Source organism: Ranitomeya variabilis, chromosome 4 (genome assembly GCF_051348905.1).
Source record: "Ranitomeya variabilis isolate aRanVar5 chromosome 4, aRanVar5.hap1, whole genome shotgun sequence".
In the NCBI taxonomy this organism is placed as follows: Eukaryota; Metazoa; Chordata; class Amphibia; order Anura; family Dendrobatidae; genus Ranitomeya; species Ranitomeya variabilis.
The window spans coordinates 391,978,069-392,005,661 of record NC_135235.1 but is presented as its reverse complement, the minus strand read 5'-3'; the positions used below and the strand labels follow the sequence as shown (position 1 = coordinate 392,005,661).

Here is a 27,593-nt window from a genome sequence, read left to right as displayed (position 1 = left end):
ATAGATGGGTCTGCAGGCAACCTTATCCCCAGGTATTTAATAGATTCCTGACACCAATGGAATGGAAATGTGGGGTCGTTCAATCTCCCGGATCTGAAAACTGCTAGGGCTTCAGATTTACTGTAATTGACCTTGAAACCAGAGCATTTACCAAAACTTTCCAAAATAAGCATAATGGCCGGGATTGCTCTGACTGGGTTGGCAATAAATAAAAGCACATCATCAGCAAAGGCCGAGATCTTTACCGATGCAGCTCCCACCTTCACCCCCTCAAATGCCGTCTCATTTTGTAACCTTCTCAGAAATGGGTCTAATGCTATGTTGAACAATAGTGGAGACAGGGGGCATCCCTGTCGGGTTCCCCTCTGAATCTCAAAGGGTCTGGATAGAACATTGTTCACGGATATCCTGGACAGTGGCTTCCTATAGATTGCCTTGACCGCTTCACTAAACCACGGACCAAACTCTCGGAAGGATAACAAATCATACAAATAGTTCCAGGATACTCTATCAAACGCCTTGTCTGCGTCTAGGCTTACCACAATGGTTTTCATATGTTTATTTGCTCTACTATAGGATATTGCACTCACCGCTGTCCTAATGTTGAATGTAATGGATTTCCCGTGAATAAAACCAGTTTGTTGTGGTGATATCAATTTTGGCATTATTTTCTGTAATCTGTCTGCCAGAATTTTTGTGAAAATTTTAAAATCTGAATTTAATAATGAAATAGGTCTATAACCTTTGACCTGAGCATGATCTTTACCCGGTTTAGGGAGAACAATAACCACCGCCTCATTGAAATAGTCTGGTATGTGACCAAGTCCAACTATCTTATTAAATAGTTCACTCAAATAGGGAGCTATACATGAACCCAAGATCTTATAGTGTTCGTTACTGAACCCATCTGGGCCGGGTGCTTTAGATACTTTAAGTTTAGTTATGGTCTGTACAATTTCTGAAGGTGTTATTGGGGAATTAATGGTCTCTCTCTCTTCCTCCGTAAGCGTTGGGGCAAGGCTGTTTGTGAGGAATTCCCCGCTTCCTCCCCCTGTTTCTGAACTATACAACTCACTGAAAAAAGAACGAAACTCATCCACTATCTCTTCGCTCTTAATCAGGGTGTGACCACTGCGTTGTTGAATTTTGTGTATTCTCATCTGTTTCCTATATGGTCTAGTGAGAGATGCCAACACCTTCCCCGGCTTGTTACCCCATTTAAAATATTTTTGTTTTTGATAGTCTAAGTTGAATAAAGCCAATTCATGAGCTAAAGTGTCTGCCTCTTCCTTTGCCCTTAAGTATTTTTCCTTTGTTAATGGAGTGTTATTTAATTTGAAATCTTTGTATGCTTGAGTTAGTGATTTTTGTGTAACCCTGGCTTTATCCATTATGTCTTTCTTTTTATGACTAACGTAAGAAATGATTTGACCTCTCAACACGGCCTTAGAGGCCATCCAGAACAGGTGTGGGCTATCACAGTGGACCTGGTTATCATTTTTATATACTTCCCATGACATTTGTAGGTATTTTCTAAAATCGTCTGATTGGTATAGGTATGAAGGAAAGCGCCACCTCCGTTCCTGGTGAATGGGGGATACTAATTTGGACTGAAACGTTACCGGGGCATGATCCGAAATATGAATATTTTGCATGTTTGAGTGTGTTACTAAGGGTATCAAAGATTCGTGTAATAACCAACAATCAATCCTGGCATGTGTATCGTGTACATGTGAGTAATGAGAGTAGTCCTTCTCCAAAGGATGTTGTAGCCTCCATACGTCAATCAAATCAAAGTGATCTATTAGTGATTGAATGCCACTACCCTGCATTGAACGATGAGTATCCTTAGGGTTAGATCTATCCATAGAAATGTCTGCTACCTCATTAAAGTCACCTCCCATGACCACCCGTGACGTATCCCATCCCGCCAATCTCTCTCGTAGTTTGACTTGAAATTGGACTTCAGGTGCATTTGGGGCGTAAATGTTGACTAGGTTGAAACACGATCCCTCAATCATGATTTTGACTAGCAGAAATCTGCCTTGAGGGTCTTCTAGAGTGTCTAGTATCTCATAGTTGAGGCCATTATATATCAATATGGCTACTCCTCGTTGTTTTTTTGTATATGAGGCCTCAGCACAAAGTGTATATTTTCTGCTAAACATAGAAGGGAGTTTACCCTTAACCCAATGCGTCTCTTGGAGAAAAACAATGTGGAAATTCTGTTTTTGCAGGAAATGTAAAACTTTTTTCCTTTTGACCGGGGTGTTAAGTCCATTGACATTCCATGAGCACCAATGTAAAGAGCGGATAGTGGTATCTTTGGTGCTTGTCTGATTAGTCATTAACCTATCCCTTTTCGGGTGACCATCAGACCCACCAGTATAAGATGTATATGAGATCCCCACCCATCCCAGCGAGTGAGCGTAAGATCTCCCTGGACCCAAGATTTAAGTGTACACAAGCAGAACCCATCCCCCCCTCCCAATTTCTCTTCCCAATTTAACTCTATAACAATAACAAGTGTCTTCAACCTTAAAGTGAACATAACATATAAAGTAAACATGCCGTTTAAGGGCATAAAAATGTTAGCACAAGCAAGATATCACTTAATAATGACATATTGAAATAGCTATCTTATCGGGATTTAACAGAATTAGAGTGAGCCCGGGGATGTTTCATGAAGGAATTCCAGAGCCTTTCCTGGATCGCTGAAGGACCAGTTTTTCCCATCCATAACAAAGCGCAGAATCGAAGGGTACTGCAGATTAAAGCGAATATTTTTATCCACCAAAATTTTACAGGCAGGATTAAATGCTTTGCGTTTAGCTGCCATGGCGGCCGAGTAGTCCTGGAATAGTAATAGTTTGTGATTTTCATACAACAGAGTACGTTGTTTCCTGAATGCTGCCAAGATACGAATTTTATCTTGGAAATCCAGGATTTTGAAAATGACCGGACGCGGCCTGCCTCCCTCTCCTCCTCTTGGGGGTCCTAGTCTATGTGCTCTTTCAATGGCCACGACGCCTGATGTTGGCAGTACTCCAAGAGCTCTAGGCAACCATTCAGATGTGATTTTTACCAGATCTGAGGAAGGGATCGACTCTGGGAGGCCTATAAGTCTCAGATTGTTACGACGGGACCTGTTTTCAAGGTCATCTACTTTGTCTATTAAATCCGAAATAATCTTTTCTTTATCATCTAATTTATTTGTGAGAGTTATGGTAGAGTCCTCCAGATCAGATATTCTTTGTTCTGCGTCAGTTATGCGTGCTCCCTGGGTATTAACTTGTGAGACTATTGTGTCCAATGAAGTTTGAAAAGCTGCCAAACGATTGTCTATCTCAGGCATCAACCGTTCTATGATAGTGGTTGCTATTGATTGTGGGTTGTCTGTAATGGTGTCCGCCCTTGATGATACCGGAGATGTGCCAGCCTGGTTACGTGTAGAGCTTCTGCCGGCCTTGGTACCTTTGCCCACATATTTGTCCATGGTGAGATGGGAGCCTGAGATATTTGTTAAGTTGTTAGTGATATCTTTGTGCTTGATAACTACATCCGGGGATGAATCTAAATGTCCTTTACATTATCACTTCAGGTGGGCTTTCACTTAAAACTCTGTGACCTCCAAATATGATGCAATGATACTATAGTTACTATAGAGTTATGATGAACGCCAGTACCGGATTACGCTATGCAGATTCTATAAATCACCCTACAACAGATATGCCTCCTTGCAGAAATGTTTCTTTCCTTGTGACTGATTTAAATCAGGAGCATCGCATCCATTCTCCCACAGCGGCGCTATTGCTTGCTACCAGTCTCCACCGGTCAATATGAGGGGGGGTAGGAGGTGGGGGTCTATTGCGCCTTCCTCTTGGCAGCTTAAGATCTCGCTGCTGTCACTTGCTCCCCTTATGCCGAGATAATAAATATGACCCCTGCGCTGCTCACCTTGTCCTTGTGGCAGCTATTATAGCTGCTGTTCTGCTCACCTCTCCCCTCTGGCTGTGCGCAGTGAGCTGTAGGTGCTGTCGTGCTTTCAAGCAAGATGGCGCCGGCTCACCTCCTTTTCCCGCGCTGATCTTCTACGCCTCTCCGAAGTTTCTCACCGCTCCTGCACACCTCCGGTTCCTCTCAGCGGCTCCTGTCTTCCTCATCAACCTAGGTTAGTGCCTCTGTATGCCGCTCTCTTTTCTTCCTTCGGTCTCAGCCTCCTCCACCGCCGCCGACCCTGCTGGCCCTCTCTTCCCGCGCTGAACTTCAGCGCCTTTCCGGAGCTGCTCACTGCCCCTGTATGTCTCAGGACCTCTCCGGCGGCTCCTGCCTTCTTCACCGACCTAGTTCGGTGTTGCTGCGAGTCGCGCACACTTTCCTGTCGGTCTTTACACTGCCTCCGACCCTGCAAGCTGGAAGCTGCGCAGGGTGCTGCAATGTGCTCGGCGCTGCTTGCGCCTCTTGACTCCCGGGGGGAAACCGGATAGCTGGGATTACCTCCGGTATCCCTTGTCCGGTCCTTATCCTGGATTCTGGGTGAAAAAATCAGCGTTTTAGGTGTTATTTACGCTTTAGGTCCAGGAGCTCTATTAAAAAAGCGGCCGTTCACTAGCTCCGCCTCCCGGAAGTCGCCTTTTTTTAAAATGAAATTTTTTGAACCCCAAAAACACACTTTGAACCCTTTACACACAAAGAATTCTCCCGCAAAACCTGAAAAACCCTCCTGACCTGCTGAACATGAGACTCCCAGTCATCAGAAAAAATCAAAATATCATCCAAGTACACAATCATAAATTTATCCAAATATTCCCGGAAAATATCATGCATTAAGGACTGAAAGACAGAAGGTGCATTAGAAAGGCCGAAAGGCATTACCAAATACTCAAAATGGCCCTCAAGCGTATTAAATGCGGTCTTCCACTCATCCCCCTGCTTAATTCGCACCAAATTATACGCCCCACGAAGATCAGTCTTAGAGAACCACTTAGCCCCCCTTATGCGAGCAAACAAATCAGTCAGCAAAGGCAACGGATACTGATATTTGACTGTAATTTTATTCAGGAGACGATAATCAATACAAGGCCTCAGAGAGCCATCCTTTTTAGAGACAAAGAAAAAACCGGCTCCTAAAGGTGATGAAGAAGGACGAATATGTCCCTTTTCCAGGGACTCCTTAATATACTCGCGCATAGCAGCATGTTCAGGTACAGATAGGTTAAACAAACGACCCTTTGGAAATTTACTGCCAGGAATCAGATCTATGGCGCAATCACAATCCCTGTGAGGAGGGAGTGAACCAATCTTAGGCTCTTCAAAAATATCACGATAATCAGACAAAAATGCCGGAATCTCAGATGGAATAGATGACGAAATGGACACCATAGGAGTGTCCCCATGAGCCCCCCGACATCCCCAGCTTAACACAGACATAGCCTTCCAGTCAAGGACTGGGTTATGAGACTGTAACCATGGTAATCCAAGCACCAAAACATCATGTAAATTGTACAACACAAGGAAGCGAATCACCTCCTGATGGTCTGGAGTCATACGCATAGTCACTTGCGTCCAGAACTGTGGTTTATTACAAGCCAAAGGTGTAGAATCAATACCCTTCAGAGGTATAGGGACTTCCAGAGGCTCTAAATCAAACCCACAGCGCCTGGCAAAGGACCAGTCCATAAGACTCAGAGCGGCGCCCGAGTCCACATAGGCATCCACGGTAATAACTGATAATGAACAAATCAAGGTTACAGACAAAATAAATTTGGACTGTAAAGTGCCAATTGAAATGGACTTGTCAACCTTCCTAGTACGCTTAGAGCATGCCGATATAACATGAGCAGAATCACCACAATAGAAGCATAACCCATTTTTACGCCTATAATTCTGCCGCTCGCTTCTGGACATAACTCTGTCACATTGCATTTTCTCTGGCGTCTCTTCAGAAGATACCGCCAAATGGTGCACGGGTTTGCGCTCCCGCAAACGCCGATCAATCTGAATTGCCATTGTCATGGACTCATTCAGACCTGTAGGCGCAGGGAACCCGACCATAACATCTTTAACGGCATCAGAAAGGCCCTCTCTGAAATTTGCCGCTAAGGCGCACTCATTCCACTGAGTAAGCACAGACCACCTACGAAATTTTTGGCAGTATATCTCCGCTTCATCTTGCCCTTGAGATAGGGCTATCAAAGCTTTTTCAGCTTGAATCTCCAAATTAGGTTCCTCATAAAGCAACCCTAAAGCCAGGAAAAACGCATCCACATTGAGCAACGCAGGATCCCCTGGTGCCAATGAAAATGCCCAATTTTGAGGGTCACCTCGCAGCAAAGAGATTACAATCTTAACCTGCTGGACAGGATCTCCTGAGGAGTGAGGTCTGAGAGAAAGGAATAATTTACAATTATATTTGAAATTCAAAAACCGAGATCTATCTCCGGAAAACACCTCTGGTGTAGGGATTTTAGGTTCAGAAATAGGAGCATGTATAACAAAATCTTGTAAATTTTGAACCTTCGTAGCAAGATTATTTAAACCTGCAGCCAAACTCTGGACATCCATGTTAAACAGCTAAGGTCAGAGCCATTCAAGGGTTAAGAGGAGGTAAGAAGCAGCTAGACAGCAATTAAGGGCTAGGCAGCAAAACTCTGAGGGAAGGAAAAAAAAATAATTTCCCTTCAACACTTCTTTTTCTCCTGCTTCAGCCCAAACAATTAACACTTTGTTGGCCGGTCATACTGTCATGGTTCCCAATGGCAAGGGAACGTAAAAAACACATAAGTAACGAACGAGCTCTCGGGTGATGGAAACTCGAGTTGACCGTGAGCTAAATCTACCACACAACTAACAGTAGCCAGGGAGCATACCTACGGCTTCCTATATGCCACGCGCCAGCCGGAGGACTAACTACGCCTGGTAGAGGAAGAAACAGACCTGGCTTACCTCTAGGGAAATACCCCAAAAGATGATAGCAGCCCCCCACATGTAATAACGGTGAATTAAGAGGAAAAGACATACACAGTATGAAAGTAGATTTAGCAAAGAGAGGTCCACTTTCTAGATAGCAGAAGGATACAAAAGAGGACTTCACGGTCAACTGAAAACCCTTTCAAAAAACCATCCTGAAATTACTTTAAGACTCCTGTGTCAACTCATGACACAGGAGTGGCAATTTCAGCCCGCAAGAGCTTCCAGCTACAGAGAATCACAAAAACTGCAAACTGGACAAAAGGTACAAAACAAAAGGACAAAGTCCACTTAGCTGATCAGCAGACTAGTAGCAGGAACATGCAACCGAAGGCTCTGGTTACAATGATGACCGGCAAGGAAATGACTGGAGAGCAAGGCTAAATAGGAAACTCCCAAACACTGATGGAAGCAGGTGAACAGAAGAAGCAAAGTGCAAACAAGTCACCAGTACCACCAGCAACCACCAGGGGAGCCCAAAAAGCGGATACACAACAGATAAATGAGTGGGTAACTCCTGGGAATGTATAGAATTAAATCAAAATGCTGGCGAAAAAAACCTTTTTTTTTAGGAATAGCAGAGAAGGGAAAAAATTAGCAGAGAAGAGAAAAAGTTAAAATAGTGACGAGGGAATGTGGAAAACATCATATGAAAATGAATGAAACAGTGAAGAGTGGTTAATTCATTCATTTTATAATAAAGGACGCGGAATGAAAATACAAATTCATTATTTAAACTTGCTGAATAGTGTTAGGTGTGGAGAAACAAAAAACCTGTGATGTAGTACAGCAGATTGCTGCCAGATTCATTGGCAGTGGACCGATGTCAACAGTGGAGAACGTGACTCTGTATAGGTGAAACGAGTTTGGAAAAACAGTTAAGCATGGGAATAAAACCATGAGGATTCATGGTGAAAAGCATTGAGTTACAAACTGGCTCTGTGCATAAGGCTATGTGTCCACGGGGCGTATTGGCAGGTCTATAAAGACGCGCCGCATGTGCGATAACGCAGGTCTGCCGCCTGCGTGTTTGTATGCATAGTGGAGATGGGATTTCATAAAATCCCCTCCACTATGCTGTAACATCTGGACGCTGCGGATTGGACACTGCAGCTGTACGCAGCATCCAATCCGCAGCAAAAACTCAATCAATACACCCCATGGAAACATACCCTAAGGCATCTGAAAAACCAGATCTGTGAGCAGGGATGAGGGTTGGTGGACTGAGTTCCCTTACCAGAAGTGGACTGGTGATTATTTTATATTACATATTCTCCTACATAGTGTGAGAGGGGAAAAATATAAGGTTACCCATGTGCCCTCATAAATAGAATTTCCTCAAGGTAGGAACAAGAACTGAAGGCCCCGAGGGTGCAGCCTCCAGGGAGGAAAAGAGTCTATGGGATGAAAATACTGTCAGGACCTCTGGGGGAATCTCCTCAATGGGAAATATTCTTAATTGTCTGAATTCTTTATTGTGCATGGTGGTGCAATGACGTGAGACCATGCTTCAAAAAACCCTTTTGAATGTTGGAACGCTGGGAATTTAAAACATTTGTGCAACGGTTGGATGGTCCTGCGACATATAGTTTCTGACAGGAGCAAATAATTACATAGATCACAAAGCTGGAGATGTAGGACATAGGAGTGTTGATGGGGAAAAGTTCGCCATCACAATAAAGAATTCAGACAATTATGAATTTTCCCCATTGAGCAAATTTCCCCAGAGGTCCATAACCGGATTGAACAATTAAACTGAAAAGAAATTTTCTGGATCTATAAACTGAACACCCTAACTCCAAATGCTCTTAACATTAGAACTACCGGAGGGGTCATTTTGACCCTTTTGCTATTTCTTTTTGCTATAATTTCTAAAATTTTAACAAATGAGTTCTGAGTTTTTGTGACTTTTATTTATTCATGGTAGTGTATATTTTAGGACACAAATTAATTGAAACTTTTTCAGGGGCCTGGATTTTACAATTCATACCTATAAGTACTCAATCAGTAGTCTTCACCCAGATGTAGCAGTTGGAAACAACAAGAAAAAAAAACGGAAACTGTACAATTTTACAATAAAACAAAGGTTGGAGTGGACACAGTAGACCAGATGACTCGAAAGTACACCACAAAATCTGGAAGCCGCCGACGTTTTGTAATGTACTTGATTTAGCAGCTAAAACGCAACTATACTCTATAAAACAGCAACTGGGAGTAAAATTAGCAGATGGGAGTTCATTCTTCAGCTTCATGCTATGACCATGTAAAAGGAAAATGCGTGCTGTACTTGATCTTAACACTGTTCCTACTAAGTTAAAATAAATGTTCTTTAATTTGTTGGCAACAAAAAAGTTATTTTTACTCCAGAGTCAGTACTTTTGAACGGGGGTCAAAATGACCCCTAATGGTAGTTATAGGTATTATGAAACCTGCGGTAGGTCTAGTGTTAATGAAATAACGGATGTCTTTTTATGACCATTTTTATATCTGCTGATTTTAATTTCAAATTTTATATTACATATATCATGGATTATTTACTCTCAATTTGTCTAATCTTTTTCAGTTATCACCAAAATGTCTGTTCCACCACAAACTATCATTAACAGCAAGTCCAATTTCACGTCTAGACTTATATTCAAGGATCACCCAATACTCTAGCACCTACTTTTTTCCACATTAATCCATTCTTAATAATAATAAAAAAATTCTACTGCTTATCTCTCATTCACGATGAAGGGTTATTACAAGTATGCACAAATTTCTTCTCAGTGAGGGATCTCCAACCCCCCCGGTATTTTAATCCCATAGACTCTTTTCCTCCCTGGAGGCTGCACCCTCAGGGCCTTCAGTTCTTGTTCCTACCCTGAGGAGATTCTAATTTTGAGGGCACACGGGTAACCAGGTCGCGCTCATTTTAACGTTGCTCTTTTTCCTTATTTTTCCCCTCCGACTCTGTGTGAGAATATATAATATAAAATACTCACCAGCCCACTTCTGGTAAGGGAACGCAGTCCAACAGCCTCCATCCCTGCTCACAGATCAGATTTTTCAGATGCCATATGCACAGAGCCAGTAGGTATCTCAATGTGTTTCGCTATGAGTCCTCCCTTGCTGAAATGTTTTTCCAAACTCGTTTTACCTATACAGAGTAACGTTCTCCACTGTTGATATCGGTCCACTGCCAATGAATCTGGCAGCAATCTGCTGTCCTACATCACAGCTCGGTTGTTTCTCCACACCTAACACTATTCAGCAAGTTTAAGTAATGAATTTGTATTTTCATTTCTCGACCTTTATTATTAAATGAACGAATAAACCACTCTATTCACTGCAATTTCATTCATGTCCCCATAAAACCCATGCCAAATAAATATGCAAAGACAATTAAACTGATGGAATAAAATGACCGTGAGGTTTTATTTTGGGTTACATAAAATACTTATAAAATGTCCAATAAATAAACTTCCATATACCATATGTCCAAAATTCCAACTTCCAGTAACCAAATCCACCCATAAATGAGTGATTTTTCCCACAAGGCCAAGACTCAGAGAGTCAAGCCCCCCCCAAATCACACAGCCATTTTTCAATTATAATTTCCATATTCAAATTAAAAATATCTAATCCAATATCGGACAAATGAACCAAGTCCTGTCTGAACATTCCCGGTAAAAATCCTTCTAAATCCGTATGTCTAAAAGAAAAACCTTTAACAAGGGGTAAAAATTTTTCCATGGAGAGATTAACCCTCTTCCGAATCTTATTCAAAAAAGAAAATTGACTTTGGTGCCATTAGAGCCTGGGGATAATCTCGGAAAAAAACAATGTTAGTTAACCCCTTAATCCCACATGACGTACTATCCCGTCGAGGTGGGGTGGGCCTTAATTCCCACCGACGGGATAGCACGTCATATGCGATCGGCCGCGCTCACGGGGGGAGCACGGCCGATCGCGGCCGGGTGTCAGCTGACTATCGTAGCTGACATCCGGCACTATGTGCCAGGAGCAGTCACGGACCGCCCCCGACACATTAACCCCCGACACACCGCGATCAAACATGATCGCAGTGTTCCGGCGGTATAGGGAAGCATCGCGCAGGGAGGGGGCTCCCTGCGGGCTTCCCTGAGACCCTCGGAGCAACGTGATGTGATCGCGTTGCTCCGAGCGTCTCTTACCTCCTCCTCCCTGCAGGCCCCAGATCCAAAATGGCCGCGGGGCTGCATCCGGGTCCTGCAGGGAGGTGGCTTACCAAGCGCCTGCTCAGTGCAGACGCTGGTAAGCCTGCAGCGCTGTAAGTCAGATCGCCGATCTGACAGAGTGCTGTGCAAACTGTCAGATCAGCGATCCCCCCGGGACAAAGTAAAAAAAAAAATAATAAAAATTCCACATGTGTAAAAAAAAATAAAAAAATTCCTAAATAAAGAAAAAAATATATATTCTTCCCATAAATACATTTCTTTATCTAAATAATAAAAAAAACTATAAACGTACACATATTTAGTATCGCCGCGTCCGTAATGACCCAACCTATAAAACTATCCCACTAGTTAACCCCTTCAGTGGACAACGTAAAAAAAAAAAAAACGAGGCAGAAAACAACGCTTTATTATCATACCGCCGAACAAAAAGTGGAATAACACGCGATCAAAAAGACAGATATAAATAACCATGGTACCGCTGAAAACGTCATCTTGTCCCGCAAAAACGAGCTGCCATACAGCATCATCAGCAAAAAAATAAAAGTTATAGTTTTCAGAATAAAGCGATGCCAAAATAATTATTTTTTCTATAAAATGGTTTTTATCGTATAAAAGCGCCAAAACATAAAAAAAATATAAATTAGGTATCGCTGTCATCGTACTGACCCGAAGAATAAAACTGCTTTATCAATTTTACCAAACGTGGAACGGTATAAATGCCCCCTCACAAAAATCGGAATAAAAAGCGATCAAAAAATGTCACGTGCCTGAAAATGTTACCAATAAAAATGTCAACTCGTCCCGCAAAAAACAAGACCTCACATGACTCTGTGGACCAAAATATGGAAAAATTATAGGTCTCAAAATCTGGAGACGCAAAAAGTTTTTTACTATAAAAAGTGTGTGACAGCTGCCAATCATAAAAATCCGCTATAAAAAACGCTATAAAAGTAAATCAAACCCCCCTTCATCACCCCCTTAGTTATGGAAAAATAATAACATTAAAAAAGTATTTATTTCCATTTTCCCATTAGGATTAGGGCTAGGGTTAGGGCTAGGGTTAGGGTTAGGGCTAGGGTTAGGGCTAGGGTTAGGGTTAGGGTTGGGGCTAGGGTTGGAGCTAAAGTTAGGGTTATGGTAGGGGCTAAAGTTAGGGTTAGGGCTAAAGTTAGGGTTGGGGCTAAAGTTAGGGTTGGGGCTAAAGTTAGGGTTGGGGCTGTTATGGACCTGGTGGTTAGGTGCACCAGGACTGACCTGATAGTTAAACACGGAATCAGGACGAGCTCTGGGGAAATGGGAACTCTGCTGACCGCAAACCCTTCTCCTATCAACACAACTAGAAACAGCCGTGGAGCGTGCCTGACTCTGCCTAGACGCCTCTTCACAGCCTAAGAGCTAACTACCCCTAAAGAAAGGAAACAAAGCCTTACTTGCCTCAGAGAAATTTCCCCAAAGGTAAATGCAGCCCCCCCACAAGTATTGACTGTGAGATAAGAGGAAATCACAAACACAGGATGAAATAGGTTTTAGCAAAGAGAGGCCAGTCTAACTAAACAGATTGAGGATAGAAAAGGGATCTTTGTGGTCAACACAAAAAGCTACAAAAACCACGCAGAGTGTGCAAAAAATAACCCCCGCACCGACTCACGATGCGGTGGTGCCCACTCTGCACCCCCAGAGCTTCCAGCTAGCCAGGTAGTTTCATGATAGCAAGCTGGAGTAGAACTTAGCAAGAAAAACCATATGTAACAAATGAACAAGCAGGAACTTAGCTTGTGCTGGAGTAGACAGATCCTCAGAAAGATCCAGGAGAGATCTGAACCAGTACTAGAACATTGACAGCTGGCATGGAGTAACGATCTGAGTGGAGTTAAATAGAGAATCAGCCTAGCCCCAAACGAGGGCAGCTGGAGAAGGAATCTCAGAACCAGCAGCTCCACTCACAGCCACCAGAGGGAGTCCACGGACAGAAGTACCATTCATGACCACAGGAGGGAGTTCGAGAACGGAATTCACAACAGTACCCCCCCCTTGAGGAGGGGTCACCGAACCCTCACCAGAGCCCCCAGGCCGATCAGGACGAGCCAAATGAAAGGCACAAACTAAATCGGCAGCATGGACATTAGAGGCAACAACCCAGGAATTATCCTCCTGACCATAGCCCTTCCATTTGACCAAGTACTGAAGTTTTCGTCTCGAAATACGAGAATCCAAAATCTTCTCCACCACATACTCCAACTCCCCATCGACCAACACCGGAGCAGGAGGATCAACGGAGGGAACCATAGGCGCCACATATCTCTGCAGCAACGACCTATGGAACACATTATGGATGGCAAAAGAAGCAGGAAGGGCCAAATGAAATGATACAGGATTAAGAATTTCAGAAATCTTATAAGGACCAATGAAACGAGGCTTAAACTTAGGAGAAGAAACCTTCATAGGAACATAACGAGATGATAACCAAACCAAATCCCCAACACGAAGTCGGGGACCAACACGGCGACGGCGGTTAGCGAAACGTTGAGCCTTCTCTTGGGACAAGGTCAAATTGTCCACCACATGAGTCCAAATTTGTTGCAACCTGTCCACCACAGAATCCACACCAGGACAGTCCGAAGGCTGAACCTGCCCTGAAGAAAAACGAGGATGAAAACCAAAATTACAAAAAAAAGGCGAAACCAAAGTAGCCGAACTGGCCCGATTATTAAGGGAGAACTCAGCTAATGGCAAGAAGGTCACCCAATCATCCTGATCCGCAGAAACAAAGCATCTCAGATAAGTTTCCAAAGTCTGATTGGTTCGTTCGGTTTGGCCATTTGTCTGAGGATGGAAAGCCGAAGAAAAAGACAAATCAATGCCCATCTTAGCACAAAAGGACCACCAAAACCTTGAAACAAACTGGGAACCTCTGTCAGACACGATGTTCTCCGGAATGCCATGCAAACGAACCACATGTTGGAAAAATAATGGAACCAAATCAGAGGAAGAAGGCAATTTAGGCAAGGGTACCAAATGGACCATTTTAGAGAAGGGATCGCAAACCACCCAGATGACCGACATCCTTTGAGAAACAGGAAGATCTGAAATAAAATCCATGGAAACATGCGTCCAAGGCCTTTTCGGGACCGGCAAGGGCAAAAGTAACCCACTGGCACGAGAACAGCAGGGCTTAGCCCGAGCACAAGTCCCACAAGACTGCACAAAAGAACGCACATCCCGCGACAAGGAAGGCCACCAAAAGGACCTAGCCACCAAATCTCTGGAAGGCCACCAAAAGGACCTAGCCACCAAATCTCTGGTACCAAAAATCCCAGGATGACCAGCCAACACCGAACAATGAACCTCAGAGATAACTCTATTAGTCCATCTATCAGGGACAGTTTCTCCGCTGGACAACGGTCAGGTCTATCAGCCTGGAACTCCTGCAGCACCCGCCGCAAATCAGGGGAGATGGCAGACAGAACTACCCCCTCTCTGAGAATACCAGCCGGCTCAGGAACCCCAGGAGAATCAGGCACAAAACTCCTTGAAAGGGCATCAGCCTTCACATTCTTAGAACCCGGAAGGTACGAAACCACAAAATTGAAACGGGAGAAAAACAGCGACCAACGAGCCTGTCTAGGATTCAACCGCTTGGCAGCCTCGAGATAAGTCAGATTCTTGTGATCTGTCAAGACCACCACGCGATGCTTGGCTCCTTCAAGCCAATGTCGCCACTCCTCGAATGCCCACTTCATAGCCAACAACTCCCGATTGCCAACATCATAATTACGCTCAGCAGGCGAAAACTTTCTCGAAAAGAAAGCGCATGGCTTCATTACAGAGCAATCAGAACTTCTCTGAGACAAAACAGCCCCTGCTCCAATTTCTGAAGCATCAACATCGACCTGAAAAGGGAGCGAAACATCTGGCTGACACAACACAGGAGCCGAAGAGAAACGACGTTTCAACTCCTGAAAAGCCTCAACGGCCGCAGAGGACCAATTCACCACATCAGCATCCTTCTTGGTCAAATCAGTCAATGGTTTAACAACACTAGAAAAATTAGCGATGAAGCGATGGTAAAAATTGGCAAAGCCCAGAAATTTCTGAAGGCTCTTCACAGATGTAGGCCAAGTCCAATCATAAATAGCTTGGACTTTAACAGGATCCATCTCGATAGTAGAAGGGGAAAAAATGAAGCCCAAAAAGGAAACCTTCTGAACTTCAAAGAGACACTTAGATCCCTTTACAAACAAGGAATTAGCACGAAGGACCTGGAACACCATTCTGACCTGCTTCACATGGGACTCCCAATCATCCGAAAAGACCAAAATATCATCCAAATATACGATCATGAATCTATCCAGATACTTTCGGAAGATGTCATGCATAAAGGACTGAAACACAGAGGGAGCATTAGAAAGGCCGAATGGCATCACCAGGTACTCAAAATGGCCCTCGGGCATATTAAATGCTGTTTTCCATTCATCGCCCTGTTTAATATGCACGAGATTATACGCCCCTCGAAGGTCTATCTTGGTGAACCAACTAGCCCCCTTAATCCGAGCAAATAAATCAGACAGTAGAGGCAAAGGGTACTGAAATTTGACCGTGATTTTATTAAGAAGGTGGTAATCTATACAAGGTCTCAGAGAACCATCCTTCTTGGCCACAAAAAAGAACCCTGCTCCCAATGGTGAGGACGACGGGCGAATATGCCCTTTCTCCAAGGACTCCTTTATATAACTCCGCATAGCGGCGTGTTCTGGCACAGACAAATTGAAAAGTCGTCCCTTAGGGAACTTGCTACCAGGAATCAAATTAATAGCACAATCACAATCCCTATGAGGAGGTAGGGTACTAGACTTGGGCTCATCAAATACATCCCGGTAATCCGACAAAAACTCAGGGACTTCAGAAGGAGTGGAGGAAGAAATTGACAATAATGAAACATCCCCATGTACCCCTTGACACCCCCAACTGGACACCGACATTGATTTCCAATCCAATACTGGATTATGGACCTGCAGCCATGGCAAACCCAACACGACCACATCATGCAGATTATGCAACACCAAAAAGCGAATATCCTCCTGATGCGCAGGAGCCATGCACATAGTCAACTGGGTCCAGTACTGAGGCTTATTCTTGGCCAAAGGCGTAGCATCAATTCCCCTCAAAGGAATGGGATGCTGCAAGGGCTCCAAGAAAAAACCACAGCGCCTGGCAAACTCCAAGTCCATCAAATTCAGGGCAGCGCCTGAATCCACAAATGCCTAACAGAATAGGATGACAAAGAGCAAATCAGAGTAACGGACAGAAGAAATTTAGGCTGTACAGTACCAATGGTGACGGACCTAGCGAACCACTTAGTGCGCTTAGGACAATCAGAGATAGCATGAGTGGAGTCACCACAGTAAAAACACAGCCCCTTCTGACGTCTATGTTCTTGCCGTTCAGCTCTGGTCAAAGTCCTATCACATTGCATAGGCTCAGGCCTCTGCTCAGAGGATACCGCCGAATGGTGCACAGTTTTGCGCTCACGTAAGCGCCGATCGATCTGTATGGCCAAGGACATTGATTCATTCAGACCAGCAGGCGTGGGGAACCCCACCATAACATCCTTAAGGGCTTCAGAAAGACCCTTTCTGAAAATTGCTGCCAGGGCACACTCATTCCACTGAGTAAGCACAGACCACTTTCTGAACTTCTGGCAATATACCTCCGCTTCATCCTGACCCTGACACAAAGCCAGCAAAATTTTCTCTGCCTGATCCACAGAATTCGGTTCATCATAAAGCAAACCCAGCGCCAGAAAAAACGCATCTACTTTACGCAATGCAGGATCTGCTGGCGCCAGAGCGAATGCCCAGTCTTGAGGGTCGCCACGCAACAAAGAAATAATGATTCTCACTTGCTGAATAGGGTCACCAGAAGAGCGGGGTTTCAGAGCAAGAAACAGTTTACAATTGTTTTTGAAATTCTGAAATTTAGATCTATCCCCAGAAAACAAATCAGGAATTGGAATTCTAGGCTCCAACATAGGATTCTGAACTACATAATCTTGAATGTTTTGTACCCTTGCAGCGAGTTGATCTACACTAGAGGACAAACCTTGAATGTCCATATCCACACCTAAGTTCTGAACCACCCAGAGTTTAAGGGGAAAAGAAAGGCAAAACACACTGCAGAGAAATAAAAAAAATGGTCTCAGAACTTCTCTTTTCCCTCTATTGAGATGCATTAACACTTTGTGGGCCAGCTGTACTGTTATGGACCTGGTGGTTAGGGGCACCAGAACTGACCTGATAGTTAAACACAGAATCAGGATGAGCTCTGGGGAAATGGGAACTCTGCTGACCGCAAACCCTACTCCTATCAACACAACTAGAAACAGCCATGGAGCGTGCCTGACTCTGCCTAGACGCCTCTTCACAGCCTAAGAGCTAACTACCCCTAAAGAAAGGAAACAAATCCTTACTTGCCTCAGAGAAATTTCCCCAAAGGTAAAAGCAGCCCCCCCCCACAAATATTGACTGTGAGATAAGAGGAAATCACAAACACAGGATGAAATAGGTTTTAGCAAAGAGAGGCCAGTCTAACTAAACAGATTGAGGATAGAAAAGGGATCTTTGCGGTCAACACAAAAAGCTACAAAAACCACGCAGAGTGTGCAAAAAATACCCCCGCACTGACTCACGATGCGGTGGTGCCCACTCTGCACCCCCAGAGCTTCCAGCTAGCCAGGTAGTTTCATGATAGCAAGCTGGAGTAGAACTTAGCAAGAAAAACCATATGTAACAAATGAACAAGCAGGAACTTAGCTTGTGCTGGAGTAGACAGATCCTCAGAAAGATCCAGGAGAGATCTGAACCAGTACTAGAACATTGACAGCTGGCATGGAGTAACGATCTGAGTGGAGTTAAATAGAGAATCAGCCTAGCCCCAAACGAGGGCAGCTGGAGAAGGAATCTCAGAACCAGCAGCTCCACTCACAGCCACCAGAGGGAGTCCACGGACAGAACTCACCGAAGTACCATTCATGACCACAGGAGGGAGTTCGAGAACGGAATTCACAACATGGGGCTAAAGTTAGGGTTAGGGTTTGGATTACATTTACGGTTGGGATTAGGGTTGGGATTAGAGTTAGGGGTGTGTCAGGGTTACCGTTGGGATTAGGGTTAGGAGTGTGTTTGGATTAGGGTTTCAGTTAGAATTGGGGAGTTTCCACTGTTTAGGCACATCAGGGGCTCTCCAAACGCGACATGGCGTCCGATCTCAATTCCAGCCAATTCTGCATTGAAAAAGTAAAACAGTGCTCCTTCCCTTCCGAGCTCTCCCGTGCGCCCAAACAGGGGTTTACCCCAACATATGGGGTATCAGCGTACTTGGGACAAATTAGACAACAACTTTTGGGGTCCAAGTTCTCTTGTTACCCTTGGGAAAATAAAAATTTGGGGGGCTAAAAATCATTTTTGTGGGAAAAAAAGATTTTTTATTTTCACGGCTCTGCGTTGTAAACTGTAGTGAAATACTTGGGCGTTCAAAGTTCTCACAACACATCTAGATAAGTTCCTTGGGAGGTCTAGTTTCCAATATGGGGTCACTGATGGAGGTTTCTACTGTTTGGGTACATCAGGGGCTCTGCAAATACAACATGACGCCTGCAGAGCAATCCATCTAAGTCTGCATTCCAAATGGTGCTCCTTCCATTCCCAGCTCTGCCATGCGCCCAAACAGTGGTTCCCCACCACATATGGGGTATCAGCGTACTCAGGACAAATTGGACAACAACTTTTGAGGTCCAATTTATCCTGTTACCCTTGTGAAAATACAAAACTGGGGGCTAAAAAATCTATTTTGTGAAAAAAAAAAAAAAATATTTTCACAGCTCTGCGTTATAAACTGTAGTAAAACACTTGGGGGTTCAAAGCTCTCAAAACACATCTAGATAAGATCCTTAGGGGGTCTACTTTCCAAAATGGTGTCACTTGTGGGGGGTTTTAATGTTTAGGCACATCAGGGGCTCTCCAAACGCGACATGGTGTCCCATCTCAATTCCAGTCAATTTTGCATTGAAAAGTCAAACGGCGCTCCTTCCCTTCCGAGCTCTGCCATGCGCCCAAACAGTGGTTTATCCCCACATATGGGGTATCAGCGTACTCAGGACAAATTTTACAACAACTTTTGGGGTCTATTTTCTCCTGTTACCCTTGGTAAAATAAAGCAAATTGGAGGTGAAAATTTTGTGTGAAAAAAGTTAAATGTTCATTTTTATTTAAACATTCCAAAAATTCCTGTGAAACACCTGAAGGGTTAATAAACTTCTTGAATGTGGTTTTGAGCACCTTGAGGGGTGCAGTTTTTAGAATGGTGTCAAACTTGGGTATTTTCTATCATATAGACCCCTCAAAATGACTTCAAATGAGATGTGGTCCCTAAAAAAAAATGGTGTTGTAAAAATGAGAAATTGCTGGTCAACTTTTAACCCTTATAACTCCCTAACAAAAAAAAATTTTGGTTCAAAAATTGTGCTGATGTAAAGTAGACATGTGGGAAATGTTACCTATTAAGTATTTTGTGTGACATATCTCTGTGATTTAAGGGCATAAAAATTAAAAGTTGGAAAATTGTGAAATTTTGAAAATTTTCACCAAATTTCCGTTTTTTTCACAAATAATCGCAAGTTATATCGAAGAAATTTTACCACTATCATGAAGTACAATATGTCACGAGAAAATGTCAGAATCGCCAAGATCCGTTGAAGCGTTCCAGAGTTATAACCTCATAAAGGGACAGTGGTCAGAATTGTAAAAATCGGCCCGGTCATTAACGTGCAAACCACCCTCGGGGCTTAAGGGGATAAAGGGAAAATCTGCCTTATGAAAATAATATCAGACCGCATAGCGGCCAAAAGGTTCAGAGTATTGATTTTTCCTAGATCATTCCCAGCGATATGCAAAACAATCAAATCCGGACGAGGAAATTTCTCTATACAATTCCTCAATTCATCTACCAGTGAAGGCCACCTCATTCCGCGCATACTATCCCAGAACACCTCAGTACTATAAGGGTTAAAAGATAAATTTTCCGAATACGATCATTGTCTGGCCCTCTTCTGGGCCCAAAGGAATGACCAACGATCCAAATAATTGTTGGACCTAAAAGAAAATAAAGAATTAATCATCATACAACTCATGACGGACATAAGTTTGAACCTTTTTGAATCCCATCTTCCCATCCTTTTGACTTTAGAGTCAGATAAGGCAGCCCTAGAAGCTTCCATGGCTGCTCCAATCCTAAAGGAATGGGAGGTGATCCTAAGATGTCCTTTACCTATAAAACTCAAGCATTTTTTTAGTATAAAATTAAATTGAAAAACAGTGACTGGAGATTTATCCTTGTGTAAAAATAGTGGGCCCTGTGCTGTAGGCCTAAATTTAAGCCATCTGCACAAATTATACACTGGGCAGATGCTTGTGTCAGAATGCAAATTTAATCTAATTTTAGTCCCTCTGCCTAGCTGATCCATTTTGGATTTTCTTAAAAATAATAGAATGAAAGAGTCATCGATTTTTACATCAGCAAACATAAGCCCGGGAGGCTCCGATTTCTTTGGTGAGACCACTTCACTAATCCGAAAAGCCCCAAAAAATGTAAGACAAAATATTGCTTTAAATAACAACGCTTCTTCCGGGTTCGAGCAAACATGAACAAGGGCTGAACAAATGCTTCTCGATAACGAAAAAGAAATAGGTCGCCTGGAATCTGGTAAAAATTTACTCCATTTAAAACCCTTTAAAAATTATTTAACAAGAAAAAATTCAGTTAGTGCCGTCCCACCATAAGATTTCAAAAAGAAGGAAACTCCTGCAAGGCATTTTGCAGTTGCAGAGTAAGAAAGATTCTTCACAACTAACGATTCTGCGAATCTCAGAGCCGCAACAGCGTTGGAAACTGTCGCATCAAAGCCGTGAAGCTCATAGAAATCAATCCATTTTTTCCATGCAGCTGAATAGTCAGCCCATGATCTCCTTGACAAAGAATTCTGAATAAAATAGGGAATTATGCCGAGATTATATCCCATACTGAGAGAGGGCAAGAGGTTGCTTCTTTGTCTGCCATAGGCACCTGTTGCTAAAAATTATGCAACTGACGATTCAGTAATAATTCAGTTAAAAAATTACACTTACTCACTCCTGAATTTGCTTTCAGCAAGATATTGCATTTTAAACAGGCTAATACCATTTGCCTAAGAATTCTAGCTGCCCAGAAATTCTTTGAAGATAGGGTATTAATAGCGAAAACAACCCCCTGATTTGGAGAGGATAACAAAATTCTAGAGTTCTGAAGCCTATGGCCCCATAGATGGATTCCTATAAAATTTGAAAAAAGCTCAATGACCAGAGAATTCTTATTTACCTTCTTGGATAACCATTTGTCAGGCCACTGAATGCTGACTCCAAAGTTGGAGTCCGTAGAAAAAATAAACAATAGAATCAGCAGTAACAAAAGAAGACTGTAATAATGATCTCCCCTTAAATTCTGACAAAAAGGAAAGCCAGATTTTGGCGTCCTCCTTTAAATCAGAGCGAACTCTAATGTGGGAATTATGAGAGGAGAATCCTTTAGTGGCTTCATAAAGGCCTCTAGAGAAAATGCGACGTATTGGTATTACCCGTAGTGCAAAATTCAACAACCCTAGCAGAGATTGTAACTCTTTCAGAGTGATCTTGTCTTTAGACAAGAAGTCAGAAAGAGAATTGCTAAGTTTAAAGATTTTGTCTACCGAGAGAATAGATTCCATACTTTCGGAATCAATAGTAATACCTAGAAATTCAATGCGATTTGATGGACCGACTGTCATTTCATGAGCGATCGGAACACCAAAATGGGCGCATAACTGTAAAAAACTTTCAACGGTCTTCTTGCAGGATGGAGATGGGGGCGGGCCAACAAAAAGGAAGTCATCCAAGTAATGGAGAATGCCGACTTCTGTGCAGTTAGATTCCAGAACCCAGTGTAAAAAAGAAAAAAAACTTTCAAAGTAATAACATGACAAAGAAAAAACCCATTGGGAGGCATTTATCGAAAAAGAAGCACCCATCAAAATAGAAACCTAAAGAATTGAAACCAAGAAGAGTATGTGACAGAGCATAAAGTCTTATCCACCTCATCATTCAGTGACTGTCCCAGTGGATAGGACAAGTGATGGATCATGCGAAAAGAGCCGGAATCCTTCTTAGGAAAAATACCTAAGGGGGATATCCGAAAATGTAAAAAAGGGGGGTGAGGGGGGATGAAAAGGGGCCCGCAACCCTGCCTAACTCCAATTCATTAAAAATTTTATCTCTAGCAACTTCCGGGAAAACAGACAGGGAAGGTAAATTCTTAACTAAATTACATCCTTTCCCTTTAAACTGAGGGACATAAAAACCTAAGGAAAATCCATCAAATAATAACTTACTGGGGTCTCCTTGTCTGGGTACCTGTTTAACCAGCATACCATTCTTCCCAGAATCACCGGGGTCTGAGCTTTTTGCATTAGAATCCTTGGCTGATGATAGCTGAGCTGCCTGTTTTTTAAAACATTTGGACATAGGGTGTGGGTTCCCGCAGAAAGAACATTCATGCCGGAACCTACAGTTGTTGTTCCACTTGCAAAAGGATTCATTGAAAGAGAAACAAACCCCTTTTTTAGGAAATGAGCTATTAGATTGTCTACTGCTACCTTGCCTCATTGGCAGCATAAGATTAATCCAAAGACCAATGTCTTTAGAACCCCACTTAAGCTCAGGATGAACTGATAATTTATGTCTAAATGCCTCGTCGTAATTGATCCATGCAGAGCCACCAAAATTTCTATAAGCCTCTTTCTATAAGGCTCTTCCTGATGACGACGGCTGAAGTCTCGCGCCGGGCTGCGAGACTTCACTGGAGGACGGCGTCCCGACTTCCTGCTTGACTCGCGGACGCCGCGCCTGGATGCTGAAGGAGACGCGGACGGGGAGAAAGTCGCTCTCTGCTTCCTGGACCTAGCCCCGGACACAGTAACTTGAGGAGCCGGAGGTATTTGACACGAAGGCGGGGAGGGGACCTCGGCTAGAGGAGGAGGAAGGATAGCTTCAGAGGCTGCCGTTATAGGTCTCATAGCTAGGCAGCTCCTCAGCCAATCCATTCCATCCTCTCCGCCGGCCCTGGACAGAAGATCCTGAAGTAATTTCTCCATTCTCTGAAGAATCCTCTTCTTTCTTCTTGTGCCAGCAGAATGGAGAAAATACCAGCTGACAGGAGTTAATATAGTTAAAAAAAATGCCAAAAGAACAAATGGCCAATGAAAATGCGGTAAAAAAGGCTCAAAAGAGAACAGCTAGAACCGGTTTGAGCAGGAGTTCTAAACATAACACACCATTACATTAACCCTAAATTGACCCTAGGCTAATAGAAAAGTGTATTAAATAGGGTCTATGTGGACATGAGACCCCCACATGTTGCATATTTGTTTTAGGCGGGGGGGCTCACATTCTGATTTGATGTTTTTCACATTCCCTCATCACTATTTTAATTGTTTTCCCTTCTCTGCTAATCCTAAAAAAAAAAAAAATTGCGCCAGCATTTTTATTTAAGCCTATACATATGTGTAACACACATGAAGCTTTTTTCCTGGGAGTTACCCATTCTATTACTCGTCATCCTTAACCAGCACCAGTGAGTCTTCTAACATTAGCCAGGTCTAGAGTAGGTTCCTGGTGACCAGATGCGGTTTACACATTCTTACCAGTGAACAAAACATGAGTGGCTTGAGTGGCTGCTGCCCTAATGGCACATGCTTAGTAACTTCAGGTCATTTGAACATGAGTTCGTATTTTGTATGGGATGTTTCTCAAAGACAAATACACAAGTTTTGATAAAGGAGCTTTTATTCATTTTTATACATTTTTATATAAATACTTGTTTTTATATTTTTATTTTTCTGGATGGTTCTTTTAATTTGTAGATTAGTTACATACATGGTCTGTCTATTTGTATTGTATTTAATCATTGTTTGATGTTTTTGCTTTATGAACTTTAACTTGTCATCTGTCCGGTGTGGCGTTTTTTATTTCTTTTGAGAGGAATATAAGAACATGCAGATCTGACAATCCACTTGCTAGGTTTTGTCCTGCTGAAGAGGTCCTGCATGACCTCGAAACACGTTGAGTATTAACCTGTGTGAAATTAAGCTTTGAAGAATATCGTCCGTCATTCACCTTTATCAGCAGGGTAGATTTGAACACATACACCTGATTTCACCATTATCCTCGGTCTCTGGACCCGTGTCCTGCAGCAGCTGATCCATGCTTTTCACATGTTGCTTAGTTGCAACAAAGCAAGGTGAGCATACCTCTCCCCGCTGCACCCCATGTTTTTAACCAGTTAAGACCATATTTGCGCTTTATTTGCTCTCCAGATTTTCTACTTCTATCTGTATAAAAAAAAACACCAGTGTTTCAGAATAAAGCATGCATGCTGCAATAACACAGACAGGCTCTGATTTATGCTACGTGTGGTTCAGAATGTACTGTCCAATTCACTTTATCGCCTGTACGTATAATATTATATACCAAAATACACCAAGGTTGTACCAGATTGGAGCATGTATGCTTACACTATTTTCTTCACTAATAGGACTACAACAATTCACAACACCATGTATCTACACTTTGGGGACCCTGCTGCACGGACGAAGACATTATTATGAAAGAGGTCTGTCTCCCAGAACTGGAAATCGGTGATTGGTTAATAATGCGGAACACGGGTGCCTACAGTTTATCAAAGGCTTCTACGTTTAATGGATTCCAGACACCCACTGTGTACTACACACTGAGTAAAGACAAGCTGAAGAGATTACAAAAACTATAAAGATGATCGATAAATATCCAGCACCTATAAGGTAGCCAATGGCTGCCATGTCCGATTCAGGACTATTATACTAAACTCAAAAAGTATTCGGACAACAAAAGTAAATACAAATTGATCTTCTAACCCCTTTGAGACGGAGCCCTTTTTCATTTTTGCATTTCTGCTTTTCGCTCCCCTTGCTCCCAGAGCCATAACTTTTTTAATGTTATGTCAATATGGCCATGTGAAGGTTTGTTTTTTTGCAGGACAAGTTGTACTTTTGAACGACACCATTGGTTTTACCATATGGTGCACCTAAAGATGGGAAAGAAATTCCAAGTGCAGTGAAATTTAAAAAAAAAAGTGCAATTCAACAAAGTTTTTTTGGAGTTTTTTTTACCATGTTCACCAAATGCTAAAACTGACCTGCCGTTATGATTCTCCAGGTCATTATGAGTTCATAGACCCCAAACATGTCAAGGTTCTTTTTTATTTAAGTGGTGAAAAAAATCCACAGTTTGTTAAAAAAAAAAAAGCGTAATTTTCCAAGACCAGTAGCGTCTCCATTTTTCGTGATCTACGGTGGGTGAGGGCTTAGGCCGCCGTCATACATGCGAGTTTTACGGACGTAAGAGCGCAGAAACTACGTCCGTAAAACTCGCATAACATACGGCACAATGATTTTCAATGGGTCTAGTCCTATCAGCCGTATATTACGGATCCGTAATATACGGCGTTCTACGGCCGTACAAAATCGCAGCATGCTGCGTTTGTCAGCGTATTGCGCAAAAAAAATCGCCAATGAAAGTCTATGTGGGCGAGAAAAATACGGATTCCACACAGACCAGCAGTGTGACTTGCGAGAAATACGCAGCGGTGTTAGTGAAAAGTCGGTAATTCAATTGCCGGCTTTTCATTTCTCCTGCCTAAACCCGACAGGATATGAGACATGGTTTACATACAGTAAACCATCTCATATCCCATTTTTTTTTGCATATTCCACACTACTAATGTTAGTAGTGTGTATGTGCAAAATTTCAGCGCTGTAGCTGCTAAAATAAAGGGTTAAATGGCGGAAAAAAATGGCGTGGGCTCCCGCGCAATTTTCTCCGCCAGAGTGGTAAAGCCAGTGACTGAGGGCAGATATTAATAGCCAGGAGAGGGTCCATGGTTATTGGCCCCCCCGTGGCTACAAACATCTGCCCCCAGCCACCCCAGAAAAGGCACATCTGGAAGATGCGCCTATTCTGGCACTTGGCCTCTCTCTTCCCACTCCCTGTAGCGGTGGGATATGGGGTAATGAAGGGTTAATGCCACCTTGCTATTGTAAGGTGACATTAAGCCAGATTAATAATGGAGAGGCGTCAATTATGACACCTATCCATTATTAATCCATTTGTCTGAAAGGGTTAAAAAACACACACACACATGATTTAAAAGTATTTTAATGTAAGAAACAAACAGGTTGTTTTAGTATTTTATTGTTCTCTCAATCCATCAGGAACACCCTCGCTTGGCAAAATAATAAACACACAATATACATACCTTCTGATGTCCTATCACGTCCCACGAGGTAATCCATCTGAAGGGGTTAACTAATATTACAGGCATGAGCTGCGCTAAACCACTCGCTCGTGCCTGTAATCCCCGGGTGCTGAAAGGAAAGCAGAGTGATCTATACTTACATTCAGTCGCGGTGATGCGCCCCTGCTGGATGTTCTCATGAACTGCAGCCTGGGAACTTTTTCCCACGCTCCAGGTCATATGAGGACATCCACCAGGGGGCGTATCACCGCGACTGAAGGAAATAAATATCACAGTACACCTGTTGGTGGCAATATATTCTAATATCAATCTATGTATGTATATAAAGAAAAAATTATATATTTATTATTCAGACACCATAAGCCACCAGGGTGCGCTGTGTGACAACTTTCTGTGGTAACCACAGTATAGACCGAGCTAAAACCAAAAACAATACAGGAAGGATCCAACTCCAGATGGAAAAACCGAAGCAAGAATTATTATTAAAATATGCCTTTATTTATGGGTATGGCAGTGGCTACAGAATTTTTTAAAAAAATATTTGTTTACAAATTAATACAAACATATAAAAAATATATAGCGCGGCACCAGGATTATAAGGTATATCTAATATTCCTATTCCCCCTCCTATATCAGGATAATCTCAATTGTGCTACATATAAATCAATCTATGTGGTAAAATTCATTAGTGAACAATAAATCCGTGGAAAAACTAAATAAATGAATAAATAGAAAGGTATAATAGAGTATACCAATATAACTCTTTGCATTAATAAAGTGACCGAGTGCATCAAATCCAAATATTGATCATTTAAAGTGCCAAAGTGAAAGGGGTTTAGGAACCACTCACTGGGTATAAGTAGTGACAGCCTGGGCGAGACGCAGGCACAGGCTGTATCCCCCTCAGGTAATACGAACATATTGCTACTATATAGGTTATTTATACACGTGGGTTCAGCACAGGCTGTCACTACTTATACCCAGTGAGTGGTTCCTAAACCCCTTTCACTTTGG

General features: G+C 42.8%; 1 protein-coding gene across 1 annotated transcript in view; it reads left to right on the top strand.

Moving 5' to 3' along the window:
• The window catches only part of LOC143767185 (ornithine decarboxylase-like), a 154,867-nt gene extending 129,242 nt beyond the window's left edge, over nt 1-25,625 (top strand). Inside the window, exon 9 of the mRNA XM_077255285.1 lies at nt 24,822-25,625. Coding sequence (XP_077111400.1) covers nt 24,822-25,055 — 234 coding nt within the window. The 3' untranslated portion in view covers nt 25,056-25,625. The remainder of the gene's footprint in view (nt 1-24,821) is intronic.
• The last annotated feature ends 1,968 nt before the right edge of the window (nt 25,626-27,593 follow it).